Source organism: Caretta caretta, chromosome 7, assembly GCF_965140235.1.
Source record: "Caretta caretta isolate rCarCar2 chromosome 7, rCarCar1.hap1, whole genome shotgun sequence".
NCBI lineage: Eukaryota > Metazoa > Chordata > Testudines > Cheloniidae > Caretta > Caretta caretta.
The window spans coordinates 11,821,978-11,848,990 of NC_134212.1; the positions used below are offsets into that span (position 1 = coordinate 11,821,978).

The following is a 27,013-nucleotide window of genomic DNA, read 5'->3' on the forward strand; positions in this document are numbered from 1 at the left end:
TAAAGTCATAAAGAGTACCAGAATGCTAACAAAACTCAACCAGATTATTTTCTAGTAAATTTCTGACAGGTTTTATTTATTTGTTTATTAATCTTTTACATAGATTCTAAGTCCTTTAGAATTTAAACTTGACCCAAAGTCTCAGCCTTCCTAGGTGGTCTGTAACATTAAACCATCAACCATTAGTTTTATGTTTTCCCTTATAATGCCAACAACAGGTTTTTTTTTCACTGGCGGGGTAGGACAGCCCTTCTGTCTAGCACAGTAAATTACAAAACAAAACAAAAATCAAGCCCATTTGTGGTTTTATAGATACACTTCAGTGCTTTTAATGGCTGAAATCTGACATTCTTTTTACACAATAATATATTGCAGTGTAAGGCCTATGAAATGATAGATAAAATACTTGCCAGGAGACAAATGAAAAATCAAAGCTATCCACCAATTTTTTACTTTACAATTGACCTTGATCTAGATATTGCCTACTTGGTTCACCCAACCAAAAGAAAATGTTTAACTATGGATCTGAACCATTAACTCTCATGGAATTAAGAGACAAACTTAGTTACATTAATCAGGTTACCTAAACAGCATTTATAGTTCAAGAAAGATAACTGGGTAGGAAGAAATCAAAACAACACAATAATAATGCTAAGTTTTATCCTCTTATATCAGTCACACAAAAGAGAGCACTAAAGGTCAATGTATGCCAGTTATCAATTATTATTCCAAGTTCTGTGTAGTTATATGGGCATAAAACAAATAAATAATTAAGAACATAAAATCTTATGGGCAACGTTTTTCAATATGGAATAAAGACAGAATCACAGAATTTTTAATTTTAATGACTGAATCCTAATTGTGGGATTATTTTTATTATGAAGAAACAAAAGAAGAAAAGAATATGCTTTGTCATCTTTTTAATAGGCAAATAGCTCTTAATGTCCTATAGATAAGTCTAATAATAGCTACAAGAACAGTACATCAAATAGACATGCTGCACTGTACTTTATTTTGTGGAGAAGGCTCATGCACCAACCATAGGCATATGTCAGGGAAAAAACTCTGAAACTAATTTTTAGGTTACAAATCTCAAGTTTAAAATAATTAAAATTCGGGTAGCTAAAAACATAAATATGGTTGTATGGCTTGGTCATGGGAGGTCTCAGTTACACATAGTGAAAGAATGGACTAAAGTAGTGGTTCCCAGACTTGTTCCACCGCTTATGCAGGGAAAACCCCTGTTGCGCCAGGCCGGTTTGTTTACCTGCCGCATCTGCAGGTTCGGCCGATCGCGGCTCCCAGTGGCTGCGGTTCGCTGCTCCAGGCCAATGGGAGCTGCTGGAAGCGGCAGCCAGTACGTCCTTCGGCCCGCGCTGCTTCCAGCGGCAGAACAAGTTTGGGAACCACTGGACTAAAGTAAAATCTGACACCGTTTTCTTTATAATCCTCAATCCTTAGTTGTAACACATAAAATATTTTAACTTGGATTTGCTTATGAGTAGCTAAGGTTTTACATTTTAACAGGTACTTTAAAATTAATTAATGAAGAAACTGTCTTACATTTGCAAATACATGCAATGATGTGGATTGTTTTAATATGCGCGTTAAGCACCGTACTAGATTCTGCCACCCGTGCTAACAGGCCCCAATTATTCAAACACTTACGCACATACTTAGTTTTAAGCCCATGAGCAGTCCCCTTTGCTTCAATGAGACTAATGGTATGTTTAAATTAAGAACAAGTATAAGTGTTTAGGAGTAACAGCCGTGTTAGTCTGTATTCGCAAAAAGAAAAGGAGTACTTGTGGCACCTTAGAGACTAACCAATTTATTTGAGCATGAGCTCATGCTCAAATAAATTGGTTAGTCTCTAAGGTGCCACAAGTACTCCTTTTCTTTTTGTAAGTGTTTACCAGATCAGGCTTACTTCTAGAGTAGTCCCAATGGGCCAGATTGTGATATTTTTACTTACGTTGAGTAGCACCTTACTCTAGGAGGACTTCAGTAGGACTACTTATAGTGTAAGGTTATAGTCTTTGTGAATACAGGTTTCACAGCCTAGTTCAGAGTGAGTAATGGAGACAGAATCTGCTCCTTAGTAAACAGAAGCTAAGAGATGCTGGGTCGGACCCTTACCTGAGGTGAAACACCCACCCCGTTGAAGACAATGAGAGATTTGCCATTGACTCCAGTAGTGCCATGATACATAACAGCATAGTTCCACTGAAACCAAGGGACATATGCTAATTTACACCAGGTCAGGATCTGGCCCCAGGATATTACCAACTTTAAAAAAGTATCCTTTATTTTCTCACTGCATGCTGCTTGTTTAACAAACAAAAAAAAGTGTGTTGTCTGATTTACTTTGAGTGAGGAATCTGCAGATTTAAAATGTGGTTTACAATTACCAGTCTGTTGGCTAAAACAGCAGGGGTGAATATAAACAAGACCCTTTATTCTGTTAGCATTTGTTTAACAGTATAAACATGAGTTTAGGTCCACAATCTTTTTCACACTTAGAAGCTGATGTATCTCATCTAGTTTCTTGTGAATAGGAATGACGTTGAGTGATTATTGGTCTGGTGGCAAAAAGCAGTCAAGACCTTTCCCAAGACCTCCATTTATAGCACTGATTTGCATTCTGCTCAGTGATAGCCTAAGTAAATTCTACTGTGGTTTATCGCTTCATTGACAGCTCACTTTAATTAAGCAACTGTGATAAAGGCATTACTTCCTGAAAACTGTATGGAAACTTCTTCTAAGGGTGGGGTGGGGAGGGGAGCCAGCTTTTAGGCTTAGAGGTTTTTTCAGGGATTTTCTAAAGGAAGGAAATGCAATATTCACAGCCAGACAGAAATGAAGAGCAAGGGCCAGATTCTGCTGCCCACACTCATGCTGTGAATAAAACCTTACTCTGCAAGTATTCCCATTGAAATGCAGAGTAAGACACTGCTCAGTGTAAGTAAGGGTGACAATCTAGAATAAAGAAAAGGAGTACTTGTGGCACCTTAGAGACTAACCAATTTACTCCTTTTCTTTTTGCGAATACAGACTAACACGGCTGCTACTCTGAAACCAATATAGAATAAGAAAAGGAGGACTTGTGGCACCTTAGAGACTAACAAATTTATCTGAGCATAAGCTTTCGTGAAGTGAGCTGTAGCTCACGGAAACTTATGCTCAAATAAATTTGTTAGTCTCTAAGGTGCCACAAGTCCTCCTTTTCTTTTTGCTGATACAGACTAACATGGCTGCTACTCTGAAATCTAGAATAAGTGCATTTCTTAGGTCTGGATAATGGCTATGGGGTTTGTTGTTGTTTTTTTAATATCTATGCTCATATTATGACACCAACACTCAAAAGAAGATACACAATCCAAGGCATCAGAGACTAACTGTGACTGAGAACTCAGTTTATTTCTCCAAATATGGAGGGATACAGGGTTTCTCCAGCACCTTAGCTTATCCATGAAATTTCATTTCAGCTCTAGAGAAATACACTTCCCCCTCCCTGCAGTCCTAAGCTCCCACCCATCCCCAGTCACAGATAAGTTACCAAGATACTTCTGGTTAATCTAAAGAGTTCAGGGAACTAACAAAGAACCAAGGGAGCAAGCGAGCAGGAAGGCAAACTGAGAATACTGTAACAGGAATTCACAGTGTCAGCTCAGTGAAAATAACTTTAATAGTCTATAAAACTTGGAGATTTATGGGACTCCGCAAGAGGCTAATATTTTACCTATCTCAGTTTTTGACACCACTATCCATTCCTATGTTTATTGCTAATTTCTAGTCCCAAAGTTTGAAAACGAAATGACCTTCATCAGTTGTACAATCCACAAAGCAGGCAAGCAAACTCACTTTTGGAGATCTTAAAGCAGCTGACAAAAAGGGGAACCTATTTTAATTGTTCACTAAGGGTAAGAACTGGTAAAAACTGAAAAAACACCAAACAGTTTAGTTGCTAGAAAAGAATCCATAATAGAAACAGCCAACAATTCCCCTGATGCAGAGCAGGCTTTGCCTTCAAAGCTTTTAAAGTAAGGAGGGAGGCCAAAATGAAGGGGAAAGAATAAGGGTTGTGTAAAATTTTTAAAAAGGCAAGAGCATGTGCTGACTCCTTAAAATACAAGACAAGAGTCAGCTGTGTGGAATTACTTAAAAATAAAGCAAGAATTGTTTGTGGGATATTGTCAATATGGAAACCATACCTCTGTCTGAACATTTTCCACCTACTTTTGTTCCAAGTTAGACCTAAGTTTACAATTACTGAAAGAGGCCAGATTTAGATAAAGATTTCTTTCGGCAAGATTATCAAAAATAGGTGCCTAAATTTATGCTCCAAAAGTCTTAATTAGCCTTCTAAATAAGGCTTGCAAACGCTTAGGGTATGTCTTCACACTGCACTCTAAGCCTAGACTCTGATTCCAGTTTGAGCCCAAGCCCCCCTTCTGTCCACACACAAATCAGTCTGACTCAGGTCAGCAAGCACTTAGGACTCATGTACTAGGACCCTGCTAGGGAGGTGGGTCAGAGCATAAGTCCTGCTGTGACTCTGGTCCAAGCCCTGTCATTTTTCAGGGGGATGCAAGTCAAGTCGCAGAGCCAAATCCAAAGGTCAGTATAGTACAGCATGGATGCGTTAGTATGGCTAGGAGATCTGGGTCCATCAACTGTAAACCACGGTTTACAATGCAATGGAGGTGCTCAAGCAGGGGTGCACAAGCCCAGGCTTAGGGTATGTCTAAATTGCAACCAAAAAAAACCCCCCACGGCATCAAGTCTCAGAGCCCAGATGAACTGACTGATGCTCATGCTACAGGGCTAAAAACAACAGCAGAGACATTCAGGCTCCGGCTGGAGCCCGAGCTTTAAGACCTATCTCCCATTCCAGGTTTCAGAGCCCAGGGTCTACTGTAGCCCCATAACTCCAGCCCCTCAACTCACTTGCCTCTGAGGTTCACTGCCACCCTTTTTTTGCACTGCAGTGCAGTGTAGCCATACCTTTAGGTATATACTCAAGTCTAAGCACTTCAGTTGTTCCACTAACTTCACCGTGCTCTTTCCAAAGAGCGTCCCCCCACCCTGCACTCACACGTCTTTACTGTTGCTGTGGGTATATAAAACAGTACCAGGAAAGTGAAAATTACTATTTCAAAAAAATTAAAAAATGCAGTTGTGAAAATCATAAAAAATTGATATGCCCAGGAGGATAATCTAGTCTCGTCTAATCTATTGGGGATAGCCCCAGTCACTGTAGTTTCTATATGCTGATCCTCTATACAGGGAGACTATTTTGGGTAACAGCAGCAATCAAGATAACCCCTACCTGGGGGAGTTTGCCAACTAGTTTTAGTGCTGCTTTATCTGCTAAAAAGCCATCACTACTTTGTTTTGTTCAGTACACAACTGGGATTAGTTGACAGTTAAAGTTGTCATTTCAAAGGGCATTATAGGGAAATTTAAAAACATTCTAATGAACAAAAGGAGGAAAACAACGTTTTTTAAAAAAATTATAAATATATGACTGTTATAATATGTATCTGACAGAGTTCTAGGATGATTTTGATACTTTCTGTCCTTGACTTTATTTTAAGTGTCATAGGTACACATCTGTATTCCATTCCTTTATGAGATTTACTGAAGACACACAATAGATTAATGTTAGACTTAGATTTCAATGCACGGTAAGAAGGAAAGTGAGAGACAACAAAATGTGCAAGGGCAGACAATAGGCTCTCCTGACTAAACAAAAGGTTTTTTTTTTTCTTTGCAAGAAATCTGCATCATAAAACCACTGCACAAGAGAATTCTTCCTTTATTTCTTTTCAGATTTCAGCAAACTGATTTTAAACTTCTATCAACAATCTCCAGTTTTGCCACAGAACTTTTGCATATATGCTATACTGTGCACCAAACAAGCTATTTGTTAAAAACAAACACACCACCACCATAAAAAGCTGTGTTGGAATCATGCCTGCAGGAAGGCAAAACTAAGAATATTACAGAGCTGCTCAGTGGAAAGACTGCTATTGACTTACAAGTGGGTTCTGGTTTAAAACATATGCAGCCAAACTCAAGGCAGTATGGATGCACAGTCTGTAAATCAGTTCACAATTTATCTTTATGTCAGACAAATCCTGGTTTCCACAAAGATTAATATCATATTGTCTCTGATATTTAATGGGATACTCCCAATGAGATCAATATTTAGAACAAAAATAGCAGTTATTTTTCTCTTTATTAGCGGGGGAAATAGAGAAGTGGTGCATCTCAGCATGCCATATAGGAAGAACAATTTACACTTTTTAATGTTCTCTTTGTCTTGACAAATGTCTGTTGGATCTGGCTCTAGGCATGGTTTCCATAACCGGGCTACTACAAAACAGAGACTAGTCCTACTCAGATGAAAGTCCATGGTTCTTTTTTTCCAATTACTTAAGTGGGAGCTAGATTGGGTCCATGGTTGCTATTCAACCTTTACTGTATTTATGCTGATATGAGTCTCTGTTTATGCACTTTTATCTGTCGCTTGCCATTCCTCAACCTGTCATCACCAGAAAGTGATGCTCTCAGACACAGAGCATCAGCCCCAAGAAGTCATAATTCTGGCAACGAAACTTCATTTCTGAAAGTACTTTTTGAATGACATCAGGCTGAAATTAGACCGCGTCCATGAATTGGAACAACTAGGCTGTGGGTATGAAGTAAACAGAGCTAAGATAGCAAAAACAGTCCACCCTATTCGCCGTTTGGCAGGCACCCATGACACATCTAACGAAGTATCTTACACTTTTACTGTGTCTCAGATTTCAGCATGAAAAGAGAGAAGCATTAAAGAAAAACCTTTTTAAAAAATCAGTTATTGAAATATATTTCACATAGTCTTGTAAGAGGTTGAGATCAGATGATCTCTTTGTATGTTTCTTGGTGGCGGGGGGGGGGTGGGGGGGAGAATGTGGTACAACTCCAAGTCGTCATGTGATGTGGCAGCTGCTAAAGTTACTGGTAATTTTTATTAGTATGGCAGAGAGCCGGACAAAGGTCTGCTCTGTAAGCAAGGCCTTTTAAGAAATAAACTAAAGCTTCCTGAACTGATGAGCCCTGTCATAAATATAAAGGGAAGGGTAAACCCCTTTGAAATCCCTCCTGGCCAGGGGAAAGCTCCTCTCACCTGTAAAGGGTTAAGAAGCTAAAGGTACCTTACTGGCACCTGACCAAAATGACCAATGAGGAGACAAGATACTTTCAAAAGCTGGGAGGAGGGAGAGAAACAAAGGGTCTGAGTCTGTCTATATGCTGGTCTTTACCGGGGATAGACCAGGAATGGAGTGTTAGAACTTTTAGTAAGTAATCTAGCTAGGTATCAGAGGAACAGCCGTGTTAGTCTGTATTCGCAAAAAGAAAAGGAGTACTTGTGGCACCTTAGAGACTAACCAATTTATTTGAGCATGAGCTTTCGTGAGCTGTAGCTCACGAAAGCTCATGCTCAAATAAATTGGTTAGTCTCTAAGGTGCCACAAGTACTCCTTTTCTTTCTAGCTAGGTATGTGTTAGATTATGATTTCTTTAAATGGCTGAGAAAAGAATTGTGCTGAATAGAATAACTATTTCTGTCTGTGTATCTTTTTTGTAACTTAAGGTTTTGCCTAGAGGGGTTCTCTATGTTTTTGAATCTAATTACCCTGTAAGATATCTACCATCCTGATTTTACAGGGGGGATTTCTTTATTTCTATTTACTTCTATTTTTATTAAAAGTCGTCTTGTAAGAAAACTGAATGCTTTTTCATTGTTCTCAGATCCAAGGGTTTGGGTCTGTGGTCACCTATGCAAATTGGTGAGGCTTTTATTCCAACATTTCCCAGGAAAGGGGGGGTGCAAGTGTTGGGAGGATTGTTCATTGTTCTTAAGATCCAAGGGTCTGGGTCTGTAGTCACCTAGGCAAATTGGTGTGGCTTTTTACCAAACCTTGTCCAGGAAGTGGGGTGCAAGGTTTTGGGAAGTATTTTGGGGGGAAGGACGCGTCCAAACAGCTCTTCCCCAGTAACCAGTATTAGTTTGGTGGTGGTAGCGGCCGGTCCAAGGACAACGGGTGGAATATTTTGTACCTTGGGGAAGTTTTGACCTAAGCTGGTAAAGATAAGCTTAGGAGGTTTTTCATGCAGGTCCCCACATCTGTACCCTAGAGTTCAGAGTGGGGGAGGAACCTTGACAAGCCCAAGCAGGGCTTAGTTGATAGAGGGGGGTTACAGAGGTCGTGCTCCAGCTCAAGTCCAAATGTCTACACCACAATTTTATAGCCCAAGTCAGCTGATGTGGGCCAGCCATGGGTGTTTACACACCACCAAGCACAGTTCGTAACTAGAGCTCCTACAAATAATTAACAGTAGTAATAACATATAGATCTAATGGTACTGTCACACTGTGCAAATGGCAGGATTGGATACACTACTTCCACCTGTAGTCTGGAGTAGCGATCATGGGGTGTGAATTTGACCCTATGGTATCCTGCATTTCTTTCCTCTGCAGCACACATACCTCTCTGATATCTTTTGCAGGGTAGGCAAAATGAATTATGCCCATCTTGGAAAGACCAACTTTCACTATAACAGGTGAACTTTTATTCTTCTCTCTTTACAGAGAGAATTGTTTTATAACCATTATTAAAAGCCATACAATCTTTCGAAAGCTAATATATAACACAACTGCATTTACGTTGGATACTAAAACACATACAGATGATTTGAAAGCAACACTTTAAGTAATACATTCAGTTTAAAAGCCCCAGTGCTGAAGCAAAAAACCTGAACTGCTAATGTTGTCGGCCCAGTACCATTTATATTTATGAGGGTCTAACAACTTTACAAGCCCTGTGGCTGCTCTCAATAGTGAAACCTGAAATAATAAAAATATATTCTATTATTAAAAATATCAAAACATCATGCATAAAGTACAGAAGCAGACAACATTACATTGTAATTACAGAAAACTGGTAAGCTGTCACCTCTTGAGTATTTAAGTCAAAGAACTGCAGTTAATTATGAACAGCTTTAGTGTTTTGTGGTGCAAAGAGTTAATTAACTGAGGAAGAAAACTTCATGAAGAAAAGAGAAAATGAATTTAATAACTTTACTGCTATTCAGTTTAACGTAGCAAATTTGATCAGTTGCTAATCAAGCATCTTTATTTCCATCTTTTCCCTTTTGTCTATAACACAAACAATTTCTTAACATATGCTAACAACTAGCAATTCTTAAAACACCTACTCAACTGAATATTGAAATGTGTGTGTTGTGGAGTAAAATAATTGTATTTGATTCAAATGTTAATCAGAAGCAACTTTGCATTATTTTTGTTACTAGAATAGACCCCAATATCTTATTCAGTTACTACATTGTGTACATGATACTGATGAAATATGATGTTGTAAAAACACCCATGCATGAGTCCAGCACTGCAATCAGATGTGCATGGATATACCTCTGTACTGATGCAAAAACCCACTGAAGTCAATGAGGTTCCCTGTGGGGTCCAGCAAGATTCAACTACTGGATCAGGACCAAAGACCCTTTGAAATGTTGATTTCAAGACTGGGTTCCACTGACACATCCAATATATTAACATTTTCTAGAAAATCTCCACATTCCATTTAATCCAAATGGAAAGAAGCCATGCAAGCTCTATTCAAGCGCATTTTGAATGGCAATGATCTGAACATACAATCGCTTTTGTAGTTAATTTGCGCTTATTTTATTCATATCTTTTGATACAATTGACATGGTAATTCATTGCACATGTACTAAATTAAGGATGATTGCGCCTGATTGCCCAATTATTGTAAAATGCACAAACTGTGTGAAAATAGTTGATAGGACAGTGCATGTTTTCTCTACAAAGCCTCTCACAGTACTTCAAATCTAAAAAAAAAAAAAAAAAATCCAACAGATAATCATAACTGTTTGGCTTCAAAATGTGGAAAACTGAACAGAGAATGATTTAAAGCTCAAGGAACTGTACCATATGTGAAAGGAGATTAAATCATCTCATTGTTACGTATTCAATATGTCACATTAAAAGAAAAAGGATCAGTCTAGTGGAATTTGACATATTTCTATTTTGTCCTGAAGAATGAAATAGGAAATAGCTATTTATCAGTTTTTCTTTGAAATAATAATAATACAAATGCATTCAACTGACATTATCAAAGCCTAAGCACTTCCTGTTTTCTTCCCAAATTGTCTAAAGAGTTGTTCCTTCTGCTACAGACATTAATAGCTACACCGGAGACAAGACGTCCCGAGAGGGTCAGATTTTCCATTGCCTTCTGTAGTCTTTTACCACTGAGCAAAGTGAGTCTAATGTGGGTGCAAAATGCTACCACATCATGCAGATAGCATTTTGCAGTCACTTTACGGTTGTAGATGGCTAGACAAGGTTCGATGCAGTGGAGAATCAACATTAGAGAATGTATTCTTCCTAATCACTTCCTTTATCTCTCAAGTCTTGTTTTCTGTTACATAGCAGCACAAACAAAAACACAGATCCTGTTATGTAACTAACTCCTATACATGGGTTTGGAACCTACACCCCACCTAAACAACAAGGAGTCCGGTGGCACCTTAAAGACTAACAGATTTATTTGGGCATAAGCTTTTGTGGGTAAAAAAAACACTTCTTCAGATGCCTACACCTTACCTAGCAGCACTACGTAGAGGAGGAGAAACTTAGGATCTGTAGTTACTGTAGCTCCATGGAGCTACGCCAATTTACACCAGCAGAGGATCTGGCCCTTTTTAACATTGCATATTATTAAGGAAACCAAATTAAAAACAAAAAACAAAAAACCATGTTCCCACTAACTTAAAAGGGTTGTCCACTTACAGTCACAGCATGTCTCTAGTTTATTCCTGGGTTTGGAGCTCCTTTTGGATGATTTCATTACCTCTTTTTAATTTAAAGATACCCACGAGGGAGATACTTATAAGCTTCTATGGATCCAAAATGCCCACAATGTGCACAGTGTCAACATGCTGTCGATTTTTATTAAATGGGCAGAGAATGGAACGTTGCCGGTGTACGAAAGGGGACGCATCACTGCTTCAGAAGTTACAGCATGAAATATACTTACAGTTGGGGAACTCCAGTCTCATAGTTGGAGAGAGGAATTTAATAATACAGTGAGCCCAACAGAAGGGCATTATTTTCTTTCTTTGCAGTACTTTTTTATTTTCCTCTTCTCAAGTTGATTTTTTCTGTTTGTTTGAGGTAAGAACTGTAGTACTACTTAAGATATTATCTTACAACTCTCTCTTTTTTTTTTTTTTAAATGTTGACCAGCACTCCATTTGGCTTCTCTCTTTGATTCCCCATCTCCCTGCCCCAACTTAGACTGCAACACTAAATCCTTCAAGCTAGAGAATAAATTTTTTTTGGGGGGGGGGAGGAGGGAGAGAAGAAATAGAGTGAGAACCAAGGCCTCATGTTTTCATCTGGACATATAGAGTTTTCCCTTAAATTTGTTACTTTTCTCTTTCATCAGTTGCCAAGTTGCCCCATCCTGCCTTTAGCACAGACAGGAACATGCTGCTCCTTTCTGAGACATCATTAATAGACCTGGGCAAATGTCTCTACAACTTTCCTGCGAATATGCACAAAAATAAAGAGTTGAATGTGCTTCCGCTGTGTTAACAGCCCTTTGGTGTTCACTCCTCACAAACAGGCTTAGTGTGCTTGAGTGTCCTGGCAGGAACATTCACCCAAACAGCCAATTTTAAGGAAAAGTCTGAAAACATTCCTAAGAAACACACTTGTAAGCACACATATCCACACAGGAACTCTAGTTTCAAGAGCTGAGCTCCTCCATTCATGGAACAGAAACAATACAATGGGACTTAATCAAAACTAAACAGTTACAATTTTAAATTTCAACTAGTGAATACTTGCAATGAATTTCTCATGAATAATTTACAGAGCAAGGTGTATTTGTAAAAGTAATGGGTGAATAATTTCAAATTAATTAAAGAGACCTTCCAAGAAAACAGTGAAATTCTCATAGGCAATTTGCAAACTGAAGGCTGAATTCCCCTAATACATTATTTTATTCATTGCTAATTATTTGCAAAGCAACAGAGCTGGATTCTGATACCCTTGCTCATGTTAAGTAGAACCTTACTCCATGACTGGTGACAAAAATGGGCCTCCTGGAGTACGGGTGACAGATGCTAACTCTTAGTCATTGCTGGTAGCTTTTGTACATTGCATTTTGCTAGGGTTGCTCTACTGGCGATTTATTCAGCCCCTTCAACTTGGAGAATAAGGGTCAGATTAGTTAGCGGTTGGTTGATTAGTTAGTAGTTAGCCCTGCACAGTTCTGCAAGGGGAGGAGAGGGTGCAAGAAGTTCTTTTATTGCTCTCTGCACACAATTCCATCACTGACTGTCCTGTGCTAGTCTATAGCTGGGACCCGGCTCCTTATCGAGAAAATGGTGCGTGAGAGGGCTCATGGCCACGTCCTGCCTGCTCTTCTAGCAGAGCAGAGCTTGCATGGGGAAGCACCTACAGCACCTTGGAAAAAGATGGCAGAGCAAAAGGTTTTGATGACATATCTTTCATTGGAGTTCACCAGTCTGAGGTGAGGAGTGAAATTCCAGTTGATCAACTCCCAGCCACAGCTGCAGTAAGACACAAGTACGATAGGATTGTGCATAGAGCCCTAGCTCCTGGAGTTATACGAGTACCTCAGAATCTCAGCTCTCATTTAAGATATAATCCCTCATAATTGCAGAGTAAATCTTAAAACCGTGAACAAAGTGTAACGGAGCAGAGACACAGATTGACACAATAGCTCTGAGGGGCGTGGACTGCCCCAGCTCCAAGACCCACTGCTTTGGGGACCCTGTCAACACTGCCCCAGGAAGGGAGAGGAGTACAGCAGGACCAGCCTGCTCTCCCCAATAGATGCACACTTGCCACTGGGGTAAGTGCAGGGCATCCCCCTGCTGCAGCTCTCAAGGGGAAGGGATCTGTGCTGCTGTTCCTGGGCAGGAATCGTGGGATCAGAGCCGCAGAGGCCCCAAGGTGCTTTAGGCCCCTGCTCCTAGCCAGCGGTCATCTTCCAGGATCAGGGACCATTCATAGAGAAACGCCAGCAGTCAGCAAGGAATCCTACCACTCCAGACGAAGGGGAGGAAAGAGGAAACTGTCAACCCCCAAACTGCTATCTTATCCTCACACATGTTAGCAAGAAAACCTGCAACTAATCCAAATATCTGGGCTAGCAAATCACACCCTACACTAGGCAACCAGGTGAAACCCCTTTTAGCTCATTATAAAATTAAAAGAGCCCTTGCCTCCCAATCCTAGCTGTAGATGTTCCTCAGCATGCACATTTTATTAATACAGAACTGAGTATCATGCACTTGTGATCTTTCCTTCTGGTGAGTGATCCATCCGTGGGTGTCTGATGCAGCATCCGCTGTGTTAATTTGGCTTTGGAGCACGTCCACAGGCTACACAGTTAACACAGCTGCCAAATTCCGTTTACTCCATGACGTACTCTATGTAAGATGAGAAATGGCACTGCTATTGGAACAGGCCCTACGGGGCAAACTCTACCCCTAGTCTCACCGAAGAACAAACGACCAAATATATCTACAAAAACACAGGACGGTTCGCTAAAATGTGTGAATACGCTTATGTGAAGACCGGTGATGAAAACCACTCAAGACATAATAAAAAAATCAGTCCATAATTCATAGTAAATGAGTGTCCTTTGGGGGACGAATCAATCAAATCATTTCTGCACTAAGGCGCATCCCTGGCTCCTGAAACAACAAGCGCTCCAACAGACAGCATGATACATGGGGCATCTCCTCAGCTGGGATACGTTCTCCTAGCTCTAGTGAAGCCAGTGGGGTTCCGACAATTGACACCAGCTGAGGATCGGCCCCCAATATGTTTAAAAGTATGCTGATGGGAAGTATTTATTTGTAGGGGATTTAATAAGCCTCCTACTTCCTACGCTAGTACAGAAGTTAAATAAACGGACTCACTAGCTACAGTCAGCAGAGAATGTCATATTTAATCTATAATCCTTCAAAGCAGATGTGTTTAAAAAATTAAAGTAAATTTGGCCTCTACCTAGTTGAGGAAAGATCACATGCTCATCTATGGAATGTGAGCAGGCCCTTATTCAGAGATGTAATTAGCTGCCATTTTGCTTCCATAACAAAAGCATACTATCTGATTATGGATAACTTCTAGGTGTCCCTACAGTGCCTACTTTCATCTCTTTCTTACACAGGATCCAAAACTGCTTCTATTAAAATAAGGGCAAAACTCCCATTGACTTAAAGGGGGAAGGAACCAGGCCTCTTATGTGCATGTGTTTGTGAATGCGTATGTAACACAGTCTCTTGCTACAGAACATGTTTAATGGAGCACTAGTGGTTTACTGTATTAAGTACATTAAACTATAATTGCTCTAATTGCAGTTTGCCTTGTATTTATAAACCACAGAAGTTTATAGTGTGAGCAAACAGAAGGCACAGCGGTCCTGCCATTAGTGTTACTTCCTAACTTTGCAAGTAAATGTGGAAGACCTGGAAGCAGATTTAGGCCAGCCATTGAAATTTACTTTAGAAGCAGATTTCTAGATAGAGGCAGTTATGGGTAAATTGAACACAGGACAGGGATCCAGGAACTCAAACTTCAAAAACATACATAAGAACGGCCATACTGAGTCAGGCCAATGGTCCATCTAGCCCAATATCCTGTCTTCCGATAACGGCCAATGCCAGGTGCTTCAGAAGAAATGAACAGAACAGGCAAACATCGAGTGCTACATCTCCTGTCGTCCACTCCCAGCTTCTGGCAATCAGAGGCTAGGGACACCCAGACCATGGGGTTGCATCCCTGACTACCTTGGCAAATAGCCACTGATGGATCTATCCTCCATGACACTGACTTCTTCCAGGAGTCATTTCCCTCTCCACCTCAGGTTCCCTCCCATCTGTAAAATGGGGATAATATTTACCCTACAGGGACAATGTAAGAATTATTAACTAGTTAATGTTTGCAATACAATTTGAAGATGTAAAGTGGTATGTATGCACCAATTATTATTTTTGAACAGATACTGTAAAACAAAACACTGAATGGCATTTTGCAAGGGGATGGGACCTGTATTTTCTTTATGTGTCTGTTATGTGTGGTGTTAAACTCCTGAAACTTGCAGCATTCATCTAGGGCAGAGGTGGGCAAACTATGGTCCGCAGGCCACATCCAGCCCGTGGGACTGTCCTGCCCAGCCCCTGAGCTCCTGGCCCTGGAGGCTATCCCCTGGCCCCTCCCCTGCTGTCCCCTCTCACCCGCAGCCATGCCGGCAGCACTCTGGGCGGAGGGGCTGCACACTCATGCAGGGCAGTGTATCTGGCTCCGGCACGGCTCCCAGACATGCTGCTCTGAGCGGCATGGTAAGGGGGCCGGGAGGTTGGATAAGGGGCAGGGGACTTGGGGGCAGTCAGGGAGCAGGGGAAGGTTGGATACGGGGTGGGGTCCTGGGGGGGGGCAGTCAGGGGACGGGGAACAGGGTCGGTTGGATAAGGCAGAGGTTCGGGGCGGGGGCAGTCAGGGGACGGGGAGCAGGGTGGGTGGGTTAGATAGGGGGTGGAGTCCTAGGGGGTGGTTAGGGGCGGGGGTCCTGGGAGGGGGCGGTCAGGGGACAAGGAGTCGGGGGGGGTTCGATGGCTGGAGGGGTTCTGAGGCGGGCGGAAAGTGGGAGGGGGCGGATAGGGGGCGTGGGACAGGCTGTTTGGGGAGGTACAGCCTTCCCTACCTGGCCCTCCATATAGTTTCGCATCCCGATGTGGCCCTCGGGCCAAAACGTTTGCCCACCCCTGATCTAGGGGATAGGTCCTTAGCAGTAGGGATGTGTACTTCATGGCATGCTGTTTCCTTACTACTGTTGGGCTAAATAATTAAGGCATTGCTCGTGTCCGTGATACACAAGCAGTTAAGAAATAATTTTCTAAGGTTACTGAAAAAAATGATTTGCTTGTTTTGCATTTAACTTTTTAAAACTGGTGAGAGAGGAAATCCAAATCCAAACCCAACCTACATAAGGAAACCAAGCTTAAAATGATCTGAGACATTTTTCAAAATCTTATCTTGGTATGAAACTGTCACGGAACAGCATTTGAAAGCAAATATCAACATAACAATAATTTACTATCCGTTATAAATAAACGCCACTATATTTGTCTCCACATCTTAAAAAACACATAATCCCTGCTCAGCAATTTGAAGCTTTTTGACAGTTTTGAAAATGAAAAATGGCACTCCTTTATTAACAGGCTCTTCAGAATGCATTTACAAGAAGACATGCAGAAAGGAAAGGTTCCAAAAGAAAGCCATGCAATTCACTTTTGATATAAACTGTAAATTCTCTGTGATCAGAACTGTAATTAATTCTGGAGTTGCTGTGCGTGCCAGTTTATGCTTTTGGATTGTTTATCACACTGAAATGAGAGTTCTTTTTAAAGGATTCAGTTTAAGATCATGCCAGCAATGTATATAAAGCTCTCAGTTTTAAATGAGCAAATACATAATATTCTAGACTCTCGATACTTGGGTTACCATCTCTCCTCTGTGTTCTCCCTAGGCAAATGTCACCAGCTGAGATGTGTCTGCTCTCTGTTCTTAGGTTCCATTTAGATCCTACTGCTGTGCCCTCTCTGTTTGCAGAATCCATCTACAAATCTACCTCCCTAAAGACAACCACCAATGCTAGTCTGTAGCTACCTGCAAAGGCTTTGTATTTGGGTCAATTCAAACATGTTATTCTGTTTTCATTAGCTCTCCCTTATCTATTCTCTTCCCCCCCCCCTTTCATTTTGACTGTTTTTCCCTCTGGCATGTTTGACCAAGTTTATTTAATAAATATTCTGTGTTATCAGAGCATTCTATGCACAGCCAAGAATGATACAGAAGGGATAGATTTTTGCCACTCCACTTTGAATAGGACCTTACTCCACAAACAGTCACTATGAAAACTATGAGAATAATTGCAGGATACGGTACTACTTAGTGTCAGTAATGCTGGTGAAATTGAGCCTCAAATAAACAAAATAAATGTTTAGAATCATCAATGGAAGATAACTTCAAACAATTACCTTATGGCTATGCCACCGACTATTGCTTTGTTAGGTCCAAGTTTTTACTGGCTATACACAGTTGTTAAAAATTAAACAACTTCAGCTTTGCAACATGATCTAAATATCCATCTCAAGGTGTTTAGATTGTGTAAACTAAATATGAAGGTGATAAACATGGTTCAGATGTTTTGATAATAAGTATCCTCTACCCCCTTCTGTATTAGGGCTATCACAACGTACGAAACGTAGCTTACACAGAAAGCACGTATCTTAGCTTTGAAGCGTCAAACATTTGTTTAGGTTGAACACCCACAGGAAGCAAAGATGATAAAGCACAGGGACCATTTTGCTGTGTGAACACAAAGCAATGTCAATGATTTGGAAACTGTGTGCTAAATTTTGCCTAGAGGTGTGCAGACACTTAATGGCACATGAATTAGTAATTCAGGTGTACTGTTGTCAGCACAGCTGGTACACTGCAGGGCTAAGAGGTGCTTTTACAGTCTGCCCTATGGAAGGGGTGACACACAGATGCGGTGCCCCAGGAGCAGACCAGAGAGTCTCCTGCTCTTCCCTTGTTCTAGGTAGGAAGTTAGTTGCTTCATCCCTTCTGTGGAGCAGCTTACTCCCCTTATGCATCTACGCAGCTGCTCCGGCACACAACCATGTGTGTGGGGTGACCAGGTCTCCTTTCCTGCCCAATTATTCATAGCAGTAAGTATCAGGAAAGTAGCTCTTCCCACGCCAGCTGGAGTCGCAATCTGAGCAGGTCCAAGCAGGGGAGCACTGAGGGCCTTATTCTCTGTGCGGCCAAGTAAGGGCAGCAACAAGCTGGCCTGTACGGATCCTGCACAGCAACACAGACACCAAGGGCCAGATATCCCTACTCACCTTGAGTAGTACCTTACTCCTGGAGTAGTCCTACTGAAGTCAGTGATGCTATTTGTGGAATAGAGTACTATTCAAGGTGAATAAGAGTACCAGAATTTGGCCCTAGTCTGTGCACACGAATAAAAGCTGGAATAAGTCGGGGGAAGACTGAAAACCAGCTACTGAGGGAGACAGCTAGCAAGTGAACAGAGAAAGGACAAGGGGGACTCCATGGCCCCACTTTCAGCAGGTTGCACATATCTAAATTCTGTATTGCATTGCTATCTGCATGCCTAGAGCCATGGGGCTTTGGTAGCACATGCAGTGCTCAGAATGTTTCCTCCGGGGATCAAAACCAGAACCTCTTTGGGTGCATCTGGTACGTTATTAGTGCTATATAAGCAATAATACAACAATAAAAACTTGTAGTCTCAGAAGAGGTTGTTAGCCACACCCTAGGCACAGCATAAAAACTCAGAAAGCTAGAGACAAACAGATATTCAGGATGCTTCCCAAATCAACCTGCCACAAGCCTTAGGAGGGAAGTGGAGCTCAGGTAGGAGGGGTGTGTTGAGGGCAAGGGATTCCAGGCAGCACGGCAGCCCCAAGACAGGCTGCTGTAACTTAGGGCCCCAGACCTGTCTAACTTACAGCAGGTACCAGAGAGCAGCCCAGGATCAGGAGTGCACAAAAGTAGCTTAGATCCACACACTGGGCTGTGAGTTCAGAGCTGCACCTCTTAGAGAGACAGCACAGAATCTTACCCCATAAGTCTATTCTACTTTTCTGTTCTCTTCAGCTCCTTCACTACGGTATCTGATGCATCCGATGAAGCGAGCTGTAGCTCACTAAAGCTTAGGCTCAAATAAATGGGTTCGTCTCTAAGGTGCCACAAGTCCTCCTGTTCTTTTTGCGGATACAGACTAACGCAGCTGCTGCTCTGAAACCTGGTATCTGAGCACTTACTCTGGCCCATGCTAGCACTGCCAGACTCTAAACACTCAAGCTATGTCTACACTTAAATCACTACAGCATGGACCCTCGCTGCACTGACAGGAGCGGTTCTCCCTGCTCTGTAGTTAATCCTCGTCCCCGAGAGGTGGTAGCTAGATCAAAGGAAGAAATCTTTTGGTGACATGGTGCAGCCTACACCAGGGGTAAGGCCGCCTTAACTATGTGCTAGGGGATGTCGATTTTTCATATCGCTGAGTCATGTAGCTGGCCTAACTTTTTAGTGTAGGCCTGGCCTCAGAGTATATATACTATACTATAAACAAACAAACAAAGCGTTCTTAACTTGGTCATTCTTAACTTGGTCTACCTTTAACCCACATTAGCTAACTCAAGTTACAACAGCAGTGGAAACATTGAAGAACTTGCGCAGTTAGTTAGCAGCTCAAGTTCCAAGTCTACAGGGCAGCCTGGGGTTGAACTGAGATAAAAACTGTGTTGTTGTTATCATCACTTTTATTTGAACCCAAATTAGCTCCCCGGAGTTAGGAATGCTTTATTTATTTATTTATTTATTTATTTAGCAGTGTAGACACACCATCAGAAGTGGGCATACTCCTCTGCCCTCCAGGAGAGGACACCATGCAATGAATGAGGCAAGGGTTCTATGGAAAAAAAAAATCTATGTGATCATGTAATTAAATTTTATATCATAATTCATATGCACAAAGAGGCTGAATTAAGGTTGCATACGCCACATTGATGTTGGCGTTTCTTGACTCCTGAGTAATTGATTTTGAAACCTTTACACTCCTTTAACAAAGTTTGTGTGTAACTGTATACAGTAGAACCTCAGAGTTACAAACACCTCGGGAGTGGAGGTTGTTTAGAACTCTGAAACTTTTGGAACGCTGGACAGAATGTTATGGTTTTTCTTTCAAAAGTTTACAACTGAACACTGATTTAATACAGGTTTGAAACTTTACTATTACATCTTAATTTAAACAAAACAAGCACAGAAACAGTTTCCTTACTTTGCCAAATCTTTTTTTTTTAAACTTTCCGTTTTTTTTTTTTTTTTAGTAGTTTACATTTAACACAGTGCTGTACTGTACACTCTTTGCTTCTCCCCCTCCACCCTGCCCCGCTGCCTGATTGCATACTTCTGATTCCAAATGAGATGTGTAGTTAACCGGTCACTTTGTAACTCTGGTGTTCATAACCCTGAGATTCTACTGTATTTAAGACAGACTTACCTACAGATAGGGTTATTAAAAATGTCATATTATTAAAAAATCCTAACTTTACAATTATATTTTGTTTTACGGGAGAGATTCTATACAGAGAAGATTTATATGGAGTCCTTCTCAGAGTTTTGCAGACACTTTGTAGTTACATCATAAGCGTAACTTAAATCAGGGATAGCACTTCTAAACCACTCCACAACTAAGTTCTTATCTTTTAATGACCATGCTACTGTGATTCTATTCTTCTCCTCCATATTATAGTATATTAATTAATATTTTATACTCCCTAAATTGCAAAAGCAATTTACCATAACAGTGCAGAAAATAGCAAATACACATTGTCCTTTGCCAATAGAAAATCCTTAACAGCTGTTTATTGCTCATTTGCAAAACATAAGAGCAATGGAATTCCATTACTTAGAGAAACTGACTGTTCCATGATATCCTTGGCAACTAAAGCTGTACTTATCTTTTTGAACAATAGACTCTTAAACTTTCCTCCTCATATGAAAATAAAAAGACAGTAAGGACACATTTTTAACTGTAAAATGCTCAGATCTGACTCTCAATAAATTGCTTTCTGTTTCATGAAATCTAACCCTGTAACCCCCCCCCTCCCCTCTCCAAAAAAATCACTCACTGCAACTTATGAAAAACATTTCAAGCAACCAACTCTTTTAACAGGAAGGATATTTTAGTGAGGTCAAGACTTTAGGAAAATAAGATGAAATTCAGACTTGCAGTCTGAATAATATTAGGAGTCCAGAATAACATTAGAGAAATTACTTAGGCAAGCTTATAACCATCTGTACCAAAATTCTGGAACAGAAACTTTTGTCTTCTATCTGTTCAAAACATCTTGCTACCCGTGAAATGTCTTAGAAACGAAGCTAAATAAAGTTACGGTTTATACAACAGATATTCCACATGTGGTTTTAACTAAATAACTTACAAGTCTCCAATAGCTTTAAAAAGAAATAACTGCAGCATATCAAATAGATGCTAACTCCTCAAAAAGCCAGGCCATGTACATACCATCCATAATCTGGTTTCTATATTTAGATAAGAGCTCTACCTAAAGCCAGGAAGGTCAGCATTGACTCTAGTCAAACACATTTTAGCAGATATCTCTTCTAGACAACATTTATCATACTACATCTCTCCCAATTCCATACCCCACATTATGCCTTACAGAAGACATGAGATGGAACTTGGCCTATTAAAAAAGACTGGACAGCGTGTTCACATACCTCAATAATCCTGTCGTGAATCTGCAGCCCTCCTTCTTTGGCAGCAGGCCCACTGTCAATTATTTTCGATATGAAAATTCCTTCACTAGATGAGCCATCTTGATTGTCCTTTAGGGATGAAAAGAAAAATATATCATTGTACCTTATACTAGTTCTTATACCAGCTTTAATTTGTCTAAGGCTGAACCTTGTCAATGATGCAGCACGTGAGCTACAAAACGCTCCGTGCCAACCTAAAGTAATTAGTTACTATGGGCTAGATCCTTAAGTGCTGAGTACCTACAACTTCCACTTAAAAATGCAACCAAAATCAGGCTTCTATTTGTTATCTCACTTTACACTGATAGTTACCTAAAGCCAATTCCTGAGAGGAGCTGATCCCCTCCATCATTAATTTGTGTAATAAGTATATAATGCAAGAGAACAAATGGTTACTTTTTTCTATCCAAATCGGAAACTGCAATGGAAAATGAAATAAAACTAACAAGCTATTCTTTATGTCCCAGTGGGCCTGCGCAATCAGCTCCCATAAGTGCTAACAGCATAGACTGATGATGCAGAAGTGTAGTTAAAATTTGTTAAGGGGGGGGGGGGGTTTGAGGGGAAACTGCAACCGTAATCTGCCAAGAACAAGCCCAAATTTCTGTTACATTACTGAGAGGCAAAGAAGCTGTTCTATCAAAGTTACGCTGTTTCCTTTCTGAACTAACAGGACAAATTAAAATCCACCACCTGACCTAATTCGGGTCACATGATGTTGGATCCAGCTGGTCAACATCAAGGGGGAAAAAATAGTAATAAGCGTTCCTGTAAGAAGTTAAGTCCTGGGCACTTGCACAGGCAAACCTTCCACTGACATCAAGGAGTTCAGGACTGAGCAGACTGTGGGTTGTTTAAATTATATCCTTTCAGCAGTACAGTGGGCTGTTTAGTGTCTGATGGAAAGGACGGTAAATTTCTGAAGCTCCAACGGCAAATGCAGTTTGAAACAAGTTGTTAAAGGACCCGATCCTGTCAGCACTGAACTCATGGGAATACAAGAGTGTGGTCTGCAGGAATGGGCCTTATGCGCTTCAGCATTGTTTATGAAATCCAGATGTGACAGCATATCCACATCACTTAAGTGTAACTAGCTGTGATCATGGATGAAAAACAGTGATATGGGGAAAAAGGAGACACTCCATGTCAGTTTGAATATAAGGCATGTATACATTGAAACCATCTCCTACAGAGCCAAATATGTAGTCAGCAGCATTTCTTTCTCCGAACATTGATCTGCATGCTCTCCCTAACAAGAAAAGGCAAACACATTTTAACGTACCATACATGGCCGGCCACCAATAATATTAAATCCAAGAGACCCAGAGTCACGATGAAGGACAAGAGTCAGTGCTTTAGTCTCTTCACCCTAGGAAGAACAGGTAAAAGCATTCAAAACATGTGCATATAGGCAGATGCTAAGATGAGTCATGCTTCCATCTAAATATTTAGTTTGCTGATGAATTCCAGGGGAAGCTGTTTATGGCCAGATTTTCCAGAGTGCTCAAGACCCAGCACTCCCATTGCTCCCACATTCCATCTATTCCATTGTTCTCAATAGGAACTGCTGAGTGCTGAGCTCTTTTGAAAATCCAGAATTTAAGATGTATGCATCATTTTATTTTGCAAGCTAGAGCAATGAGAACCCTTTGCTGTGTAACGTGGCTCAGGTCCACAGCCATAGCCTAATGGAATAAAAAAAATGTCCATATGCTATGTAGTAATTATAGCTATCTGATGTGATCAGATTTGGTGTGTGGTATGTAAAAATCTTCAGGGTCACCTATCGTCTGATACCTGCCCCCTCGGATTCTTTTGTGATTGATTCTTGGGACGGCATTTTTATGTTGCCACTCTTTATCTTGCTCATTACATTATGTTGTCCTGAACTATGAGTGATCCAAAGCAACAGCAGACATGAAGTGTTATGAAACAGCAAGTCTCTTGTGACTACAGCAGGTAGAACTGAGAAAAAGCATCAGACTCCTAACTGTTGTTCAAAGTGAGTATTGCAGAGAGTAATTCCTCTGAGATTCTAATTATTTCAGATCCTATCTATAAAGGCTTGACAGTGATAATAATAGAAAACCTCCTTCACTGAGAATTCCAACTCCCAAAATAGAAAACCGTACAGTAGCATGTCTCTGATTAGACCAGTAGGAATAATATATTTTATGTAGAATGTGCAACAGAGAAGAGGTGAAGGAGATACTCCATTTTAACATGATCTGTTGTCCTGTCCCGTGTCCCAAGGTTGCTCCCAAACACAGGAATGTCATTGGCTTATATAATAACATCCTTTCCAAGGAGAAGTTGAAACATTATGATACCTCTTAGTTGTGTCAAATTATATAGAAGGCAAAATTAGATGCCTACACTGATAATGACGAATTTGAATCTTCAGAATCCACTAATTTCAGTCTCAGTCAAGTAGCAGTTAATAATAGCACCTTAGGGGTATGAGGGGGGAAGCCCCCCACTTGTCTTTCTTAAGGGTTTCAGAGATGAGACTGTGCAGATATTCAGAGTGATATGGTGCGTGTCTAAGTATAGATAAGTTCTTATCAGAACTTGAACATTGCTACCTGCAGATTTCTTGCTTTAACTAAAAGATGAAAAAGTTATGAACACATAAGAATTTGAGGAAGTTACCTTACAAGTCTAGTTTTCATAACCAATTAATGACATAAATTACAACAGTTACTTAGCAACTCAATGCAGATGCTTTTAGTTTGTGTATTTTTCTTTTCACATATCAATTTAAAGTGGTCAATCAAATGTCTAAATGTCAAAGCAATCCGATATCGCTGAATCACTCTTGCAGAGAAAAAAGCGTCGGGGCCAAATTTTCGGTTGCTGTAAACTGACAGAGCTCCACTAACTCAGCAGTGTGCCAAAGGGACTCCAGCAGCGTATCCCTTTGGTGTTTTCCCACAGCTGCCCAATAGCACCCCGTTAGTGGAACTGCATCAACATACATCCGCTGAGGATTTGGCCTATAATGTTCCTCAGTTGTATGTGCTCATTTTCTTTCCTGCAAATCACATAAGTAGATTGAGACCTGATCCCAGGAGGTATTGAGCATTCACAGCTCCCATTGATTAAAAGTGGATTTGCACACATGCAGCATTAATCAGAATCAGGCTTGCAGGGAGGAATGAAACACTAGGTGTTTTCCTAGAAATCTTCAAACCCAGACATGAGATAATATTTCAAGGAGAAAACTTTCCAGTCCTGTGAGACCACTTTTAAGGTCTGGTAAGTTCAATATTTGAAAGACAGGTATGCCATTGTCACAAAAGCAGTTTACCCCTCCTTTCTTTTATACTACTTTATGGAGGGAAATCGACAAGGTCAATCAAGAAACAATGACCATACTGCTCTCAGAATGGTTGCTGTAATTAAAACTGAATTAAGTACTTTCATTACAACTCCTGATTTTGGGGTGGACATTATACTTTTAATACCAAGGAGAAAGGTGTCCACTGTTGTTTTTCTCTCCCCCTCCCCACCATCTACAGTTTGAGCTAAGCATGCAGGAGGATTTTAGAGCAAGCTGAAAAATTGTTTTAAAAAAATGAATTTTTTCCAACTTTGTCATGAAAAATATCCTTGGTAATTTTTAAATAACTCCAACCAATTCCAATCTGAATCTGAATCCTTCCTGCACCATCAGACGTCACTTACAAGGTCTGCCATCCCTGTTGTCACTCAAGGCTGCTCTTTGCATGTCCTCGTTGCTGTGTCCCATAAATTTTCCCTCTCTCAGTCGTGTTTGACAGAGGGACTCCGGCAGCGTACCCCTTTGGTGTTTTCCTCCAGCTGCCCAATAGCACGCCTGCCGTGGCACATTCTCTGGCTTCATTCTTAAAATATGTTCCAAATATTTCTGTCTTCTTGTGTGTATAACTTTGGATGTAAGGAGTTGTTGAACTGTTGACCAGCTCTAATGGCTTTGCATATTTTGTCCACCATTTTTACTGCAGCAGAGTGGTATTATAGTAAAGAATTGCATACGGCAATGCAAAGTGATTATTTCACCATATGTGCTAAAATACGTAGGCACAAGGGACCTTGTAGTGTGGTGCTTTTATATTTTGTTACTTTTGCAGATTCATATCTGGGGTGGGGAGGCTTTAAAAATCTTTTTATGTACATTAATGAAGCCACAAAGATAATGATTCTTGTAGGGCTTGGTGACTCTCTTCTTCCCTGAAACGTCTTATGTTCCAGTGAACCAAACATTATACAGTGAAATGACTGGAGGTGTAATGGCCAGCATCCCAGCCCTGCCCATATCATCTGGTTCTGCAGCAAACCTGATGGTTCCTGGCATGCTGTATTCCTACACCTGAGGGCTTGTCTACACTGTGAAGTTGTCGACAAAACTTTTGTCTTTTTGTACTTAAAAAAGTCCCCCCGCGAAAGACAAAAGTTTTGCTGACGCAAGTGGCAGTGTAAACGTGGCTTTGTTGGCAGGAGCGCGCTCCTGCTGACAAAGCTAACGCCACTTGTGGGGCTGGAAGTATTTTGTCAGCAAAAGCACCAAAGTATCAACAAAGCATTTACACATGCTGACGTTTAGTGACAAGGCTGTGTTGACCCAGCCTTGTCACTAAAAGCTGCGTGGTGTAGACAAGCCCTGTGTAAAGCTCTTAAACATAATTCTGGAAATTACTGTACCTCCCACCTGAATATTTTGGAGCTAATAAACTGTCTCCTGCATTCTATTCTATATACTAGAAGCTTCCTCATTTCTCTAGTGATACTGTAGCTAAGACATTTCTTACCAACGAGAGAAACTCTACTCCTCCTGATAGAGGAATACAGGCTAACAAAACTATGCCAACTTGTATAGTCAGGGACATATTCTAAGAAAAATAATCTGCTTTTACAGCAGAACCTCAGAGTTATGAGCATCTCGGGAATGGAGGTTGTTCGTAACTCTGAAATGTTCGTAACTGAACAAAACATTATGGTTCTTTCAAAAGTTTACAACTGAACATGGACTTAATACAGCTTTGAAACTTTACTATGCAGAAGAAAAATACTGCTTTCCCTTTATTTTTTAGTAGTTTACATTTAACACAGTACTGTACTGTTTTTGCTTTTGCTTTGTCTCTGCTGCTGCCTGATTGCGTACTTTCAGTTCCAAAGGAGGTGTGTGGTTGACTGGTCAGTTTGTAACTTTGGTGTTCGTAACTCTGAGGTTCAACTGTCGTTTTCAGCAGTTTGGTTGCCTTTTATAAAATTAAAATTCTTGAGGATACTGCCTTCATAAAGACCCCAGCACTATGGACCAGGTCCTCCACTAGTGCAAACTGACAACTTCATTGATTTGACTGGATCTACGCTGAGGATCTGTCACATATCCATTTTATCTACCTATGGACTCCCTCTCACTGCAGTATCAACGCAGGTTTGAATCCAGTAAAATAAAAAGGGCATAGGAGTTAACACAAGGGACCTCTGTTCTCATCTTTCTGGATATTGGCTACT

The 27,013-nt window shown here is 40.7% G+C and overlaps 1 protein-coding gene across 1 annotated transcript in view; it reads right to left on the reverse strand.

Annotated features, from left to right (window-relative positions):
• Positions 1–27,013, reverse strand: part of PDZRN3 (PDZ domain containing ring finger 3) — a 200,351-nt gene that overhangs the window by 166,769 nt on the left and 6,569 nt on the right. Inside the window, exons 2-3 of the mRNA XM_048856852.2 lie at positions 22,797–22,883; positions 21,476–21,583 (exon numbers count right to left, since the gene is read on the reverse strand). Of these exons, the coding sequence (XP_048712809.1) occupies positions 21,476–21,583; positions 22,797–22,883 (195 nt within the window). The remainder of the gene's footprint in view (positions 1–21,475; positions 21,584–22,796; positions 22,884–27,013) is intronic.